General features: G+C 45.1%; 2 protein-coding genes across 2 annotated transcripts in view; one reads left to right on the top strand and one right to left on the bottom strand.

Annotated features, from left to right (window-relative positions):
- The window catches only part of LOC100748997 (prohormone-1), a 60,772-nt gene that overhangs the window by 41,916 nt on the left and 3,105 nt on the right, over positions 1 to 15,751 (bottom strand). The gene's annotated exons all lie outside the window — the stretch shown is intronic.
- LOC100742945 (mucin-4) lies at positions 310 to 15,398 on the top strand. Its single transcript, XM_024366490.2, has 14 exons — positions 310 to 427; positions 5,527 to 5,587; positions 8,014 to 8,196; positions 8,313 to 8,572; positions 8,669 to 8,923; positions 8,994 to 9,179; positions 9,248 to 9,513; positions 9,591 to 10,057; positions 10,123 to 10,245; positions 10,327 to 11,074; positions 11,153 to 11,338; positions 11,408 to 11,497; positions 11,589 to 11,678; positions 11,756 to 15,398. The coding sequence occupies exons 1-14, from the start codon at positions 419 to 421 to the stop codon at positions 15,381 to 15,383; spliced, it is 6,552 nt and encodes a 2,183-aa protein (XP_024222258.1). The 5' UTR covers positions 310 to 418; the 3' UTR covers positions 15,384 to 15,398.

Genomic DNA, 15,751 nt, shown 5'->3' on the forward strand with positions numbered 1-15,751 from the left:
GATACCAGTGCTTTTGATATATCAGTATTAAAAGAAACGAACTCGCAGAGGATTCGGGTGAAGGTGGAAGGGAAGAAATGTTTTCCTTTCACCTCTGTTAGAAGGAGTGGCAGGAATGGTTCGAGAGGCTTGGGGAGTCTTACGGTAGAGGTGGAAACGACCCATGAAAGTAACAGTGCCTTCTCCACCTTCTGCTCAACACTTAGTCTCATACTCCTTGCCCTGGAGAACGGTGCACGCGATTCTTTCAGTGTCCTTCGGTGTCGACGTACAGGTACAAGGTCGCGAGTGCACCGGAAACGTGTACACGGGGAATCGAGAAGTCGTGTCTATGCAAGCATAGTGCGCGATGTGCTCGACCTGACGAATTTCCAACGAAGACAATCGACAACCGGGGATCGATAATCAAACAACGAAAATGGATTGGGTAAGATCAGATACTCCAGTTAATTTTGTTCTGTTTACAAAAACGTAGTTGACATCGAATTAAGTATAAGGATTGGCACACAGACGCAAGATCCTGTAAAGATTAGTACTACAAAGGTGTTATTATTTACACCTTTATCGATCTTTTCCTTTGGCAAAGAGTTCGTTAAAATTTTATATGAGAAAAGACAGGTCTCTTCGAAAAGCCGCTCGAACAATTTAGGTAAAAAATTCAACAAGTAACGGTAGCATAGCACTAAGGAACTTTCTCGTTCCGAGAATGAATGATAATCATGACGTAAAAAAACACCGTGTGAGTGGTTCGATGTTCATCTTCCTATGGCTTTTCGGTCTAGGTTGACCCGATTCTCATCCACATTTCGACGGTTCGCTGTTGCAAGTTAATAGACAACGTAGGGTGTTCTCTTGCAAGGAGATGAATCGATAATCAAGAAATATGATTTGGACGTCAGAACTCGGTGCATCAAAAATAAACTTGCGGCACCGCAAAACTTCTTTAGGTCGTTGATCGATATCACTTTCTCCATACTTTATTCAGTAAATTATGACTGGTGCTAAACGTTAGTTTCTCCGAGGAAGAAAACAGCCTAGACCGTTGAAAGAAAGATAAGATAGAGTAGAGTGTAGAATCCTGGGGCAATTGTAGGTAGCATCAACGGACAAAATCCTCGTAGAGCGGCGCCGCGCGTTTTCAAAGTTGGGGCTGGGCTGACCGGATTGTTCGAGGGCGAGATCTACATGCATATCAAATACTTGAGAACGATCGTCGGCTTCCTGCCGGTAGAGGAGGGAGAGGAAATCTACCGGTTATTCGAGCCATACCACTGCCTTCAACTGCACACTTCACTTTAAGCCGCCGCGACAAGCAAAGAAGGAGCGAATGCATGTAGCAATTCGAGATTGCAAAACAGTCGAGGTCGTAACAGTTCTCTTTACCCGCTTTACCCAAACCGACCTCCTGCCATCCTATGTACTTGCTCCGAAAATATCATTTTACATACATGCATAAGTACTTAGGTACCTTCTTTTGATCAGAATCGTGCTACTTTCTCACCTATGGCAGAAAAGAAACGCAGCATGTCTAAGCCTCGAGATGAAGAAACAGTTACGCGCGTCCTTGGAAGAGTGATCCATGGCGAATAGGGCCGATCTAAGATTTCTGTAACGTTTACACAACGTGAAATTCGAAATGCTGCAGGCATTTTTCGAGAACCATTAACTAAACCATAGACGGAATCAATCGGAAATAATTGTGCAACCGATTGACGCAACCAAGTGTAAAATGAATAATCTATTCCGTTTAATTAAACGTTATCGCTTTCACGTGGTAGGGAAATCATAGAACGATAGCTAATAGAGCTTAGACGAACTTTTCTTATTCGAAGTAGCTTATAACGTCCTTGGAAAAAATGTCGGCAAAGGAATGTTTCGTTCGCTTACGGGCGAACGGACGGAAAAAGCAGACAGTGGACGAAGACTAAAAGCGAGAGAAGAGAAGAAAAGAACGAAAAAAGTACTTGGAGCGTGCAAGGAAGGCCATCTGCTGACCTTTCAGAGACTCGTTCAGCGATCTTTCTTTTCCTTTTAATCGTCAATTATGACCTGCCTATTTACGGCAGAAAGTAAGCTTTTTTCATCGATAAAGAAATTAAAAAAGGCATGGACACATTTCACGTTAAATCGGGCATCCGATTTTATGATCTTGCTCCGATTTGCATTTTCGATCTCTCCTAACGACGCTAACCGGATTCCACGGATCCCGCATAATTTTCCATGTTTTACGGTCGATTTCTTGCGATTGTAAAATACAGAAAAAGAACGAGGCGAGGAATCGCCGAACCGAATGCGGAACTGAAAATAGTGAAACGAAAGGAAAAACGTAAATGAATAAAGCAAAGAACGAGGACCACCGGGCTCCATTATGTTGCGAATCGTCAGGATTCCCTCTGGTAATTAAGAACGATAAAGAAGATTTAATTAAGGGTACGATCGTACTATTAGTTTCCTGGTAAACAGAGCGAGAGTCCGGTGCCTCGAAGCGAATTCCATGGAAAGTAAAAGTGACCAAACCACGCTAGATTTATCCGCCAGAGACAGATCGACCCGACTCGGCTTTACTTTCGACTACATGTTCCATAGGGATGTGAAACAATAAATTACTCTTTCGTTTAAGGCTAACCGATTATAACTTGGATTTTCAAAACCCAACAAGTAGTCTACAGTTTAGAAACGGACGCAACTCGATGCAATTTCCATTATAGCTGATCCCGATCTTCAATTACCACTTGATCAACGTTAAGCGAATCCACGGTTACCATTCTTTCTCAAGATTACTCATAATTGAATCTTACCAAACGATCGTTGCTTCTCGGTGCGATTCGCGATTGCGGCGATAATTGGAAATCTCAGGAACGGAAGGGTATCGGAGCTGCAATCGAGCGAGAATTTTATCGCGATATGAGAAACGATATGGAATACAGGATTCAAAATAATTAAAGTCATTGAATATGGTAACCCTCGTTACAATGTCGCGCGAATCGTCCGGTAACCTTTGCAACTGGTTTACAGCTACCGGTACTAGATTCTGGATCTTCAAGGTTACGATAAAATTAACTATCTCTCATTTCGTTCTTTCGTCCCTGCGTGCCTGGAATATCGAAAGATCCTCGCGAGCGTGTTTCGCTTTCGACCTTTGTTTCGCTCGATACGAACGTCGTTGACACTTATTTTCTCAACGTGCCTGTTTTCCTAAACTTAGAAGATGGAATTCCCCATCTGCCGGACGAAACATTTCGAGAAGCTTAGCCTTCTACTTTTGCTCGTAGAGCAACGCACGAGAATCCCGGTTCTAAATCTAAACTGACGCGACTCGTTCTACATAATACACGTATCGATTGATTCTCTGAAAAGGTCTCGGTGTTGAGTCATCGACAACAAGTAACGGAATTAAAGCGAAGGGTGAAGTCATCGAAATCGTCTGGACGTCAACGAGCCGTTCAAATGTCACAGGAACTCGAAGCGTGTCCAGTGGCGGTCGTACGGATCGAATGTAAATAAGTTGCTCGTTTGACGATTCGTCGCCAGTTCCATCAAAATAATCGGTTCCGATTGAAACGGTTGCGTAACGTTGAACCTCGATAATTGGCACATATTACAGGGTACCGATCGGTGGCCGAATCGATGTAACTTTTGGTCCAAGTAACGCGTTCCTGTCTTTCCTGTATCGATAATTCCTATTACCCGCTGCTTTCACATCGAGTAATAGTCTTTCTTTTTGCATGAGGAATCGAAAGTACCTGCGATTGACATTTCCTGGTAAAAACAATCAAAACTTGCGAATCATCTATGATCGATGAGGTTCGAATTCAGGTCTTTACGACTATTGCGAGCATTGAAATCACCGGACGGCACCTACAATCTCTTTGCTAAATCTTTGCATAGGTACGAACAGAATCTTGGAATTCAACGAATAACGTTCGAATATAATTACGCTTTCACTTCTAAACAACCAGTTGAAATATCTACATTTTCAAAGTTTGCACAGCGATAACTGATACCAGTCGGAGCTTCCGTGACGATCGGAATCACCGAAATCCTCGCGAATATTTCCGTTCCGGTTATGAAACTTCCCGAATGGAACTCGTCAGTGGAGCAGGTGGTTTTCACGCGTTGCACACCGTATCGTTTGCAGTCGCTAGCCAGAACAATTTCCCGGTTGAAGCGCGCTTGTAGAGCTACGAGTCTGCCGTTCTCGTAGAAAGTTATTTGACATTTAGATAGGTCCGCGGGGAATTTTCGACTCACCCACGTCCATGTTAGCGTGCGGCTATACATACAATTTATTCAATCGCCACTGTTTTCTCTTTGCCACGCGATGTTCCGATTTTAAATCATCCAACGAGAAATCAAAAATTCTTCTCTTTATTCTCCTTCTCTTTATGGTGCTTGTAAACGAACTGCTTGTGTCGGAAAACGATATCATTTGGCGTTACTCCGTTGAAACGAAGAAGCGGAAAAATCGGGCGCACCCCTGTCGATCGTAATAGTGGAATGCGCGATCGACGACGGTCGTTTCAAGCCTTCTCAGTTTCTTCTCCCGGCCATGCTAATTATTGTTCTATCGTCAGGAATGACGTTACGACGTAACGTTAACGTAACGCGCTCGCTGGCCGAAACGTACGAGAAAGTGGTCGCGGAACGATGTTCTTTCTTTTTGCTTTCTCTTTACGCACTCGTTACGTAACGAGGAGTGGCTCGTTGGGTGTCACGGTCCTGTTCTATTTGCCGGATACGTCGATTTATCCTCGAGGTCTTCGATATAATCGGAATCTCCGCTATGTGTTGGCAGGTGCGCTGCTCGCCAACGCGACCCCATAACGACTCGCCGTTCATCGATCGATCGATAGCTTCTCTTTCCACGGTTAAAACGTTATCCTTAGTATCTTAGTCGACGTGGGAGTTTTTAATATAGAGCGCACAAATCGCCGGATCTACTTCTAATACCACAATTCGAAACGGAGATCGATCGTAGAGATAGATCGGATGAAAGTTTATAGCGAGTCTTTAACGCTACGATGATTAACATACTGTAGCCGTCGGCTACATCGAGTAGCGTGTCTACTTATTCTGTTGATAAGTAAATCTACTTAATTCGTTAATTTCGACAGGCCACGCTATTATCGCGTCACGACTTTTAGTATCATATTAAGAGGCTTCTTATGATAAACTTACGCAAGATGCTAATTTCGTCCGTGATTTCGCGTAGAAAAATATGAAAATTGCTCGCGGCTACCAAGTTCCGTCAAAATTTCACAAGCTGCTCATTCTCGCTTATGTGTAGAGAATATTAATAATTGTATTATTATTAAACGAAAGAAGACCGACTCTTGCACGCACGCATCGTGTTTACTCTAGGCATAGATGAAGATAGGTAAGTACGCGGTCAGTTTCACCGTAACACGCGTCATTCACGCTAACTGACCACGAAACCATTTACACGCAGATACAGTTAATTATTCGTGCTCCGTAGGCACATCGAATAACAAATTATTAATGCGCCGCATCGCTTTTCCGTTACAGGAGAACCGAACAGTGTCGCTGCTACTTTGCTTAAGCATTCTGCTTGCGACGATTCACAACGGTGAGTATCTCCGAAAGGAACTTGTACTTGGAGAAGTAGTTTCGTGTCTCCGAGTCAATGGCGGAAAGCAAGACGTGCGATAGCTAAATTCCACGTTGACTTGTAATTTTCCGCAAGTTGAGAAACAGCCCGCGAATCGACACTACGAGTTTATCCTATAAGAGTGATTAATTAGTAACGATAATTATCGTCGCGATCTTTTCATCTATCGTTGCGAACGAATGACTGAAAGGCTATGATACAGTAAGAATAAAACTTGCGCTTGTTCCTATCGAAATAAAAAATTGGGTCGACAAGGTTGGAACGACGAATAGCCCATTTACTTTGTGACCGAGTCTCTGATCTCTCTCCTGTAATTTCTCTAGCATAACCGGTGCAGCACGTGGGGATCGGTGCACGCACGCGGGTGCAGTTTCACTGAACTCGCCAGATCTCGACCAGTGAAACGTATGCACCTTCTCGGAGAAAACGATCGAAGCAAAAACGGGGCCCCATTCGAGGTGTAGTCGATATGTATAGGGAAAGGGGCAATAAACCTCGAAAGTATGAACATTGTAGGCATAAAACCGTCGGGATATTTAATGCGATCGTTCTCGCCAAATTTCTACCCCGTGTTTCATAATCGATACGATAATCGTTGCCCGATTTGCAGGAAAAAACTTATAGTCGACGTGTCGGATCATTTCGATAAAGAGATACGATAAAGATACGATCGCGATCTATCGCGTACGTATATCGCGTATTACGGTAGAACTCCATTTATCTGATCTTGTCGGTAGACAAACAGTTTACACAATTAGAATTCGTATGATAGCAGCTCATCAATTTTCCTGCTATTATTTTTCGTCCACGTAATAGAAGCTCGTGTTCAGATAAATGAATTTAATCGATAAACGTTCACTTAATCGGGCATTAACGAAAATCTCGTTGCGATAAATGAAGATGTACTACAGAAGGAAGAACATTCGGAAAATTCCTCGCGTCGCGAGATTGCCAATGCTACTTCGCACAGCTATAGAACGTAACGTAGTTTCTAACCACGAGATCAACTGCTTCGGATCATTAAGTATACCGGACACTGTACGTATCCTGTAGACCTAACGACCACTAACTTCTTTTCGATCGTAGGACGTCGTACTTAGGCGACAATGCTCGTTCAAGCATCGATAATCAGGATCAGAAATAAGAAACAGAGCGTTTTAGCGGTCTCGGTAGCAGGTAGACAGCGTGTTTGATACAGCTGCGGTAGGAATTCCAGATTTGCGGGTAACACCGCGTGTCTCGAGCCTCTTACCGATATTATCTCCGGTATTATGTGCTGCGCTTAACTCCATTACCGTCTCTGTAACGTTCATATAACGCGAAACTATTGCCAACGTGTAGGAATAAAACAGAATCTCGGACGCTTTCTGTATCGCTGTCGATCTTTGCCCCGGGTGTAGTTCCTATTCCTTGCTCGATTATCATTATCCTGTCAGTCGTGACACAAACACGAATGCAAGCACAATTCCGCTTTGTGCGAAGCATGCGAATCGAGGAAAACGATCGTGGAAACTATATAAAATTCTACTTTTACTTACGTATTGCTAGTATATTGCTAGTGAAAATCGAAAACGAAAACAAACTTTCCAATTCGGTGTATAGAATTTCATGTTAAAAAACTCCTGGTAATAACCGAAGACCGGTAGCGACTGAAATGCAGTTGAACAGTGCGTTATCAGTGATCGATGGAACAAAATCATTGACCGAGTTGACGAGTCTCTGTGCCACGTGGGTGGTCAGGGTCAGGTACGATCTTGATTCTGGTCTCGATTTTTACATTCTTTCTGAACGGCCTCGATTCGTGCGCGATCAGTGAAAGCATCGAGGATAATTCCCGATCGAAAGCGAGTACCGACAACGGTTCGTCAAGGCGACTGCAAATCGGGTTATCAATGAAGGAAACGTGTGAAAATAAAAGAGAAATCGCGACGCACCAGTCACCGTGTTTCTCACTAACTATCTACGAGTATATACGTATAATCCTAAATTACGAACACGATGAGCGATCACTGATGACCGGGCTAATGTAAGTACTTGTGCATAAGCATTAACGAACAGTTTGCAATTATCGGCAAACGGTAATTTTCTTCTCGTTAAACGGGTAAAAAGCGATAAAAGTAGCAAGTACGACAGATTTTATTATATAGATTCGCGTCAGAAAGGCAACTCGTTTGTGTTAACGCGAGATTACAGGCATGAAAATTCGTGGCGTATGCGATTCGCGGATCTGTTTCTCGCTCGACAAATGAAAGTTCAATCGCGTTTCAATTTCTCCGCAAAGTTTCTCTGTCGACCACTCGTGCTTGTCTTTCTATGAAAGAGTTACGCTAGCTAAAGCACCTGTACAAAACGAAATTAACAAAGGAATACTCGGTCTAACGTAGGTAACGCCGAACGCAAGATCGTATGCTATTATACAAACTGGTCGATCTATCGACCAGGCACTGCCAAGTTCTCACCGCAAAACATCAATCCGTATTTATGCACCCATCTAATCTACGCTTTCGGTGGTTTCACCAAGGACAATGCCTTGAAGCCTTTCGACAAATACCAAGACATCGAGAAAGGTATGACAAACAAAGAGAGGGAAAGAGAGAGAGAGAGAGAGAGAGAGAGGACGAGAAACCAGATTCGTCAGGACACGAAAAAAATTGCATCGATTAACCTTGCGCAACTTTTAAAGGTGGATACGCCAAGTTCACTGGCTTAAAAACATACAACAAGAACTTGAAAACCCTGTTGGCTATCGGAGGTTGGAACGAAGGTTCCAGTAGGTTTTCTCCGATGGTTGCCGACCCTGACAGAAGACGAGAATTCGTCAAGAACGCCATAAAGTTCCTTCGAAAGAATCACTTTGACGGTCTCGATCTCGACTGGGAATATCCAGCTTTCAGGGACGGTGGAAAGCCTCGGGACAAAGACAACTATGCCAGTTTGGTGCAGGTAAAGTAACAAAAATTAATATCTCACCGATCTAGCTAACTGTATGTTATTAACGCGTTATGCTTCTCCCGAATCCATTCATATTTGATTACAAAGGAACTGAGAGAGGAGTTTGAGAGGGAGTCTTCAAAGACCGGAAGACCGAGACTTTTACTAACGTTGGCGATGCCAGCTGGTATCGAGTACATCGACAAAGGCTACGATATTCCTAGATTAAACGAATACTTGGATTTCATCAATCTTTTATCGTATGACTACCATTCGTCTTACGAACCAGCCGTCGATCATCACTCTCCTCTGTATCCTCTGGAAGAGGACAACGAATACAATTACGACACCGAGTTAACGATCGTAAGACTTTGGCAGTGTGGATCGGTGTGTGGAATCTCGTAAACGCTAACGCTAGCGATAACGTTTCCAGGATTACACTGTGAACTATCTGCTGAAAAAGGGTGCCTCTCCGGGCAAGATAATCCTAGGAATTCCAACGTACGGCCGATCCTACACGCTTTTCAACGAGGATGCCACTGATCTGGGTTCACCGGCCGATGGTCCAGGAGTCGAAGGCGACGCGACCCGCGAGAAAGGCTACCTCGCTTACTACGAAGTTAGCGTTTGCCGTTTACCATCGGGATATTAATTTTAAGACCAAATAATACGATACCGCTTCCACAGATTTGCGAGAGCCTAGCGCAATCGGACGAGTGGCAGGTGGTTCAACCAAATGCAAAAGCTATGGGTCCTTATGCGTACAAGGGAGACCAATGGGTAGGTTACGACGACGAAGATATAGTCAAGTTAAAAGCCAAATACGCGAACGAGAAGAACTTGGGGGGAATTATGTTTTGGACGATCGACAACGACGATTTCCGGGGCAAATGTCACGATCGTCCGTATCCTCTGATCGAAGCGGCTAAAGAGATGCTCTTGACGGACAACTCGTAAGTACACCGAGTCGACGAATCGCTGCTTTACAGTTTCAACGACACCGATAGCGATGTTTCCTTTGAAACTTCAGGAATACCGTTCAGAAGTCAAAGACAGTGGACAATCGTAAGAAACCCAGAGCCCAAGGTGTTCAGAGCAATACCGTAAGAAGAAAAGGTGGTAGACGAAGCACCACGACTGCAGCGCCTGCCCCGAAGATCCGAGCGTCCTCCTCGAGACCAAAGTATCGGACGTTTTCGCGTCCTAAAACCAGCGAAGAGGAAGAGGAGGATCAACGAGTCGACAGACGATCGTACGACTCATCCTCCGACGAAGAGGATAGCTCCGAGAGAGGAAACACGGTTAAGACTGCGAACAAAAACGAAAGACCGAGCAACAAGAATAAAAGGAGATCGTCGAAAGATCGATCGAGTTCCAATCGGAATCGTAGAAAGCAAGCTCGCCGCAAAGAAGAAACCAACAGCAACTCGAACGAAAGATCGTTGAGTAATAAACTGACTACTCCGGAACCGCCAACGACACCCGATCCCGGGACAGGTAACTTAGCCGCGATATTTCGCAAACGCCACACCGCAGAAATATTAACTTTTTATTTTCAATAGATTTCAAGTGCGAAGACGAAGGATTCTTCCCGCATCCCCGAGATTGCAAGAAATATTTCTGGTGTTTGGAGAGCGGCCCAGGAGGTCTTGGCGTAGTAGCGCACCAGTTTACGTGTCCTTCTGGTAATTCGATCGCAATCATCCGAAAATCCGTTTCAGAGGTCGTCTACTCGTTCTAAAAATGATTCTCCTTCGATCGCACAGGTTTGGTGTTTAACAAGGCAGCCGATTCCTGCGATTATCCGCGCAACGTTGTATGTCCCAAATCGAAAACGTCTCAGTCGTCCGCGTCGACGACCAGAGCACCGATAACCGCTGCCACCAGCCGTACCACTTATCTCTATAGCACTACGCGTCGACCATCCCCCGAAAAACCAGACACGGAGGAAGAGTACGAGTACTACGACGAGGACGACGACGAAGTCGAAGAGGAGGATGAAGAAGAGGGAGAGGAAGAAGAGCCTAAAACGACTACCACTCCGAAAGCGCTTTTGTATAAAACGATTACCAGAAACAAGCCTAGTACGACTACGACTACGAGTACGACAGAAGCGCCTACGACCACCTCGAAGGTTGGGAAAAATGAGCCTGAGATTACCAATATTGAGGACGAAGAGGATCCTAGGGTTATCAAAGAGCTAATAATGCTGATCAAGAAAGCAGGTGGTATAGAGCAACTAGAAAAGCAGCTGTTACTTCAAGACAAGAATGCTGACAACAGTGCGAATTCTGGCAGCGTAAACGCTACTCCTGCTACGATAAGTCGCACTTTGTACGAACGTGTACTGAATCGACAAGCTGGTAAAGTTACAAATAAGCAACGTACTTCTACGAATACAAATTACGCGAATGGGCCAGGAAGTGCGCAGTTCGAGGGATTGGACGAGGTTCCGGAAGTGAAGAGTTTGAGGCGCTCGCAAAAACCGCAATACGTGACCATCGAGAGACCAAAGTACGTGATATCGCACGTTCTGATGTTTCATTCGTTGCGTAACTATAACGTTTCGTTCGTTTCGTTCCCTTGATACAGGCCGTCTACGAAGGAACCGCCGATCGAAGACGAGCAACTCGACGAAGAAGAAGATCTCGATGAAGATAACACGGATGTAGCTTCATCCGAGGAACAGACTATTAGCAATCCTTTCTTAGCTAGCTCGACGCAGAGAGCGACGCCTAATTATATCAACATCAGACGCGCTCGACCTTCCACCTCAAGGTAAGTGAAAGAGAATAGACGCAGGAGGACGATGTTGTTCTTGTAAACGTTGCAATGGAAATCCCTCAGATACGAGAACGACGTTGAGGAGAAAAATAAGAACACGGAAGAAGAGGCGCCTATTCCCAGCCGACGCCGGCGTCCCAGCGTGTTTCCCAAGTAAGTTCGCGTTTAATTCAAAATCGCTGTTTGCCAAAAGTAAAAAGAATACAATTTCGAAAAGCGAATAACTTGCTTCTTTCGATTATAGAAATACCGAGACGAGTTCTTCCGAAAATACCAGAGATCAGGAATCTCGTTCATCCGCAAACGAAGAAAGTCCACAGACAACTAAATCCAGGTTTCTATACCTAAAACAATCTCCGCCATTTAGTAAACTTCAAGCGACTGTTATCTAATTATTTAAATATTCTTTAGGTATGTTAGCGTTCAAAGATTCAGAAGCACGACTTCACATTCTACGGAGGTTGTTTCGCAAGTGGCATCCACTAGCCAAGAACCAATTACGGAATCGGTCTCGAGCGAAGCGACCGAAATCGATCAAAAGGTGGATACCACCACCGCGACGAGTCCAGTGATCAACATTTTACCTTCGATTGGCTTATCTTCGACACCGAACGATATCCTCGTCGAGTCGGAAACGGAAAAACCGATTCCGACAACGACTCCAGAGGCTAGCTCGACTACCACCGAATCTGTGAAACTCGTCGAGGATTCGGCTACGGAAATCCTCCTAACTACGGCACCAGCGAACTTGTCTACGTTGTCGGTTCCAAATACAAGGATCAACACCGCATCGGTATCTCAGCCAAGGCCTTTTAGCTTTAACCGAAGAAATAGACCTACGACCGAGCCTACCACCACTCCGTTGCCACCGTCCAACGATCAGACGAGGTCCAAGGTGAGTATATCGTCGCGAAACCAAACGCGCTCGTCCTTTTTGGTAGGACGAGATCGATTAAGACCGAGGCAGGAGAACGCCGGTCGAAACGAGCCGACTACTGAGAACGAGCAAATCGAATCTTCTCGCGGCGGCGTTGTCAAAGAGACAGCGCACACTCGTGGAAGGTCGAAAAGCAGAGGAGTGAGTAGATACACGCCGCCGACCTTCAGAGTTAGAAACGAAGATTCGTCCAACTCCGTAGTTAGAGAACGCATTCGAACTACGGAACCTCCTGTTAGCACGGCCATTGTCACGGATGCTTCGAGAACGCGGTTCCGCCGGCCAATTGCTAAAACCACCACCGAATCCACCAAAGCTAACGAACTCGAGGACAGTCCTATCGTTAGGATCGCCCAAGGTTATCCCAGAAGGAGCTTATCTTCGAGATCGAAAAACACGGTTAAAGACGAGATAGATAACGATAAAATCACCAACATCAAGGTATTCAAAAAGCCGACTGCATTGAACAGAGACGTGTACGCCAGGACAAGATATACGAGGAAAAGAAACAACGTAGAAATTGGTGAGTTCAAAAAGGAGACGGAAGAAAAAACAAGCGAAGCCGCGCCAGATTTCTTCTATTCTTCGACATCTACTACAACAACGGACTCGATCGTCGATCGTTCTTTGAACGACACCACCATACCCATAATTATAACTACGACCGAACGACCGATCGTGAATTCCATAGACGAAACCGATAAAGTTTTATCTCCAACGACGATATCACCGGAAACGCAAGAAACTACGATTACTGGTTTAGATACCGAGACGAACACCGTCGAAGCTGTTCGTACCACGGAATTGACAATAGAGAACGAAGTGAACACGGAGACGGACGATCGAGTCGATGCTAGCGAAGGGCTCGATCAAGTCCTTACAACGACCGATAGCGCTATCAAATTGCAAGATTTTGAACCAAACGTGATCATCGTCCTTCCTGCGAACAATACCGAAACGGTTAATGAAGAGAATATAAACTTGGCTGTTCCGAGGCGCAGAAAAGTTTTGCTAAGAAGACGGCCCGTTACATCGAGCACAACAGCTACATCGCAAGCAGAACAAGAAGAAAATAAATTAATTCCCCGTAGGAGGAAAGTGATCAAGCGTGTTCGGCCGGTTCAAAGCACGGTATCCACGGTAGATGCTGATTCTTCCACGGAAAAGGATCAAATTTTGCTTAGATTTCGATCTACGACTCCTAGAGAAGATGCGACGAGTACGATCGTTGCTGAAACGTCGGACGTTTCGACGGAAAATTTCGGTTTGTCAACGACCGAAACTGTGACGGCAGAAACGATCGACTTGGATATAACCGATGGTTTCACAGGAGTCACTTTGGAAACGTCGACTGCAGAAACTGCGATCAGTGACACTGGTTTCTCCGAATCCGATGTCGTTACGATGGCCTCGACGATAATCGATAATGTTACCGCCGTTGTGGTCGATTCCACGACAAGCAAGGAGGAGTGGACAGTGGAAACCGGTGCAACGGAATCAACCACGTCATCGAATTTCTTAATTAATTTCACCGACGCGAATGATATTTCGGATGAAACGTTACCATCGAGGAACGAACTCGACGCCCTGCCAACCACTATTTCGCAGCTCACTACACCTTCCGCGGCTTTCCAATCCAACCGTAGGTTAGAGACATACAATAGAACGTACTATTTAGACTCCAGATACGTGAGAAAGAAATTTGTACGCAGGCGGCCAGTTGCTTCTTCTTCTTCTTCTTCGGAAAATGTCACCAACGACTGGTATCCAAATATAGAAACTTCGTCCCACGTGCCTTTAACTAGCGAGAGAAACGAAGTGGGTCTGTCGAAACGTAGAAAGAGCCTGTTCGTTCGTCGTAGACCGGTCTCCTCTACAACCGCGAGAACAACGGGATTTATCGAAGAAGATTTCATAGATGAGAATAAATTCGGGGACGAGAAGGAATTGCAGTTGGAAGTGCGACGTAATGTCGAAAACGCTACTCCAAGAATCAATCGAGCCTACGATGAAACCTTCTACCCTATTACTCCATCCGCCGCAAGAGAATCGGAAGAATTCTGGAACCGCTACACTACTCCATCGACCAGTGAAAGACGTTCTCCGTTTCCGGTAACTGTACAAAGCGAAACGACACTCGATAAAAGCTCCGCAAACGTCGACGAATCCTCAGAAAACGAAGAAAGCCATCGATCGGTATCTTTTAATAATCGTTCACCAGAGATTCGCCCTCGTTATAGAGTCCCAGAATCGCTGAAGAAAACGGCGAGCGTGGAGGGTCTTTATTCTCTCGATTCGTTACCAGAGGAATCCGGAGAATCGAACAATCACAAGTCTAGATATCAGAACTTTCGTCAACCGAGGACGCGTTACAAATATCGAGAGATAACGAGGAATCAGCGAGAAGAGAACGAAGAATCGCTTGCAGATGCTACGCATTCGCCCAGCTTCGACTCCTCGACGCAGGTGAGAACGCGTTTCTACGCGAGACGTCCAGTTCCCAGCACAGAACCACCGGTCACGGAGACTCTGATTCCAGCGAAGAAATTCGACTACGTGGCGGATGCTTATAGAAGGCAACAATCTTTACGAACGACACCGCGTAATCAGAACGAAGAGGCAGATTCGACTACTTGGACGAGTTTGAACGAGGAACGAGCGGAGGTTCAGAACTTCGTAGATGGAGATTACGTGACTACGCCTTCTTCGCAACCGCTGGTGACACGATTGGTTACATCCGTCGAGGAATCGGCCACCACGGAAAGACAAAAGATTCTGATAAAAACGAAATACTCTTCGTTAACGTCGAACACGAAGATTCCCCTTCAGATTACGATCGCTCGATTGGAACATCCTGCTACTACAGCCTCCCCGATCTCCGATACGCTGGAAAGATCTACGGATTCCCTGGATGAATCGGAAGGGAACGAGGACGAATCGGTGAATGAGATTCGCCAGGGCCAAGTCGAAAGATCCACGTTGCCCATAGAGGGTGAATTTCTTCATCAGGCACGGTTCACCACGGAATCTCATGAATCGTCCACGATCGAGATCGAATCGGTGTTCAACAATTTGATCGGCAGTAGGGACTCTACCAAGTAATAAAACGCGTCTTCTCGAATCGTTCATCGATAATGTATATATATATATAGACACGATTATCCTTATCATGTATCATGAAAAATTCACAAGATATCTAACGATCAACGAGTCAAAAAATAGGTGAAAGTTCTCTCCTCTTCTGTCCTTCGTCGAATCACTGTCAACTAGTTTCCCCGATCTTGAATACCGGAACAAAGCTGCCAGGATAATCGAATCAATGATCGTCAAACCTCTATAGCTGACAACCAGAAAATCAGCATAGAATCACCGATATCAGCGCAGAGGATCGTCCACTTTCTTTACCTTCTCTCTCTTCTCGTTTAAGACAAAAAGAGATTGCCCCGAGAATGCTGAAAAGAGAGAGATCG

The sequence above is a fragment of the Bombus impatiens genome, unplaced genomic scaffold (genome assembly GCF_000188095.3).
Source record: "Bombus impatiens unplaced genomic scaffold, BIMP_2.2 scf_0219, whole genome shotgun sequence".
Classification (NCBI taxonomy): domain Eukaryota; kingdom Metazoa; phylum Arthropoda; class Insecta; order Hymenoptera; family Apidae; genus Bombus; species Bombus impatiens.

Bases quoted from the DNA above. Each gene is read 5' to 3' on its own strand.
- LOC100742945 (XM_024366490.2), top strand. The intron at 10,246-10,326 runs GTAATTCGATCG...TCGATCGCACAG, and splicing joins CCAGTTTACGTGTCCTTCTG to GTTTGGTGTTTAACAAGGCA. The intron at 11,679-11,755 runs GTTTCTATACCT...AATATTCTTTAG, and splicing joins CCACAGACAACTAAATCCAG to GTATGTTAGCGTTCAAAGAT.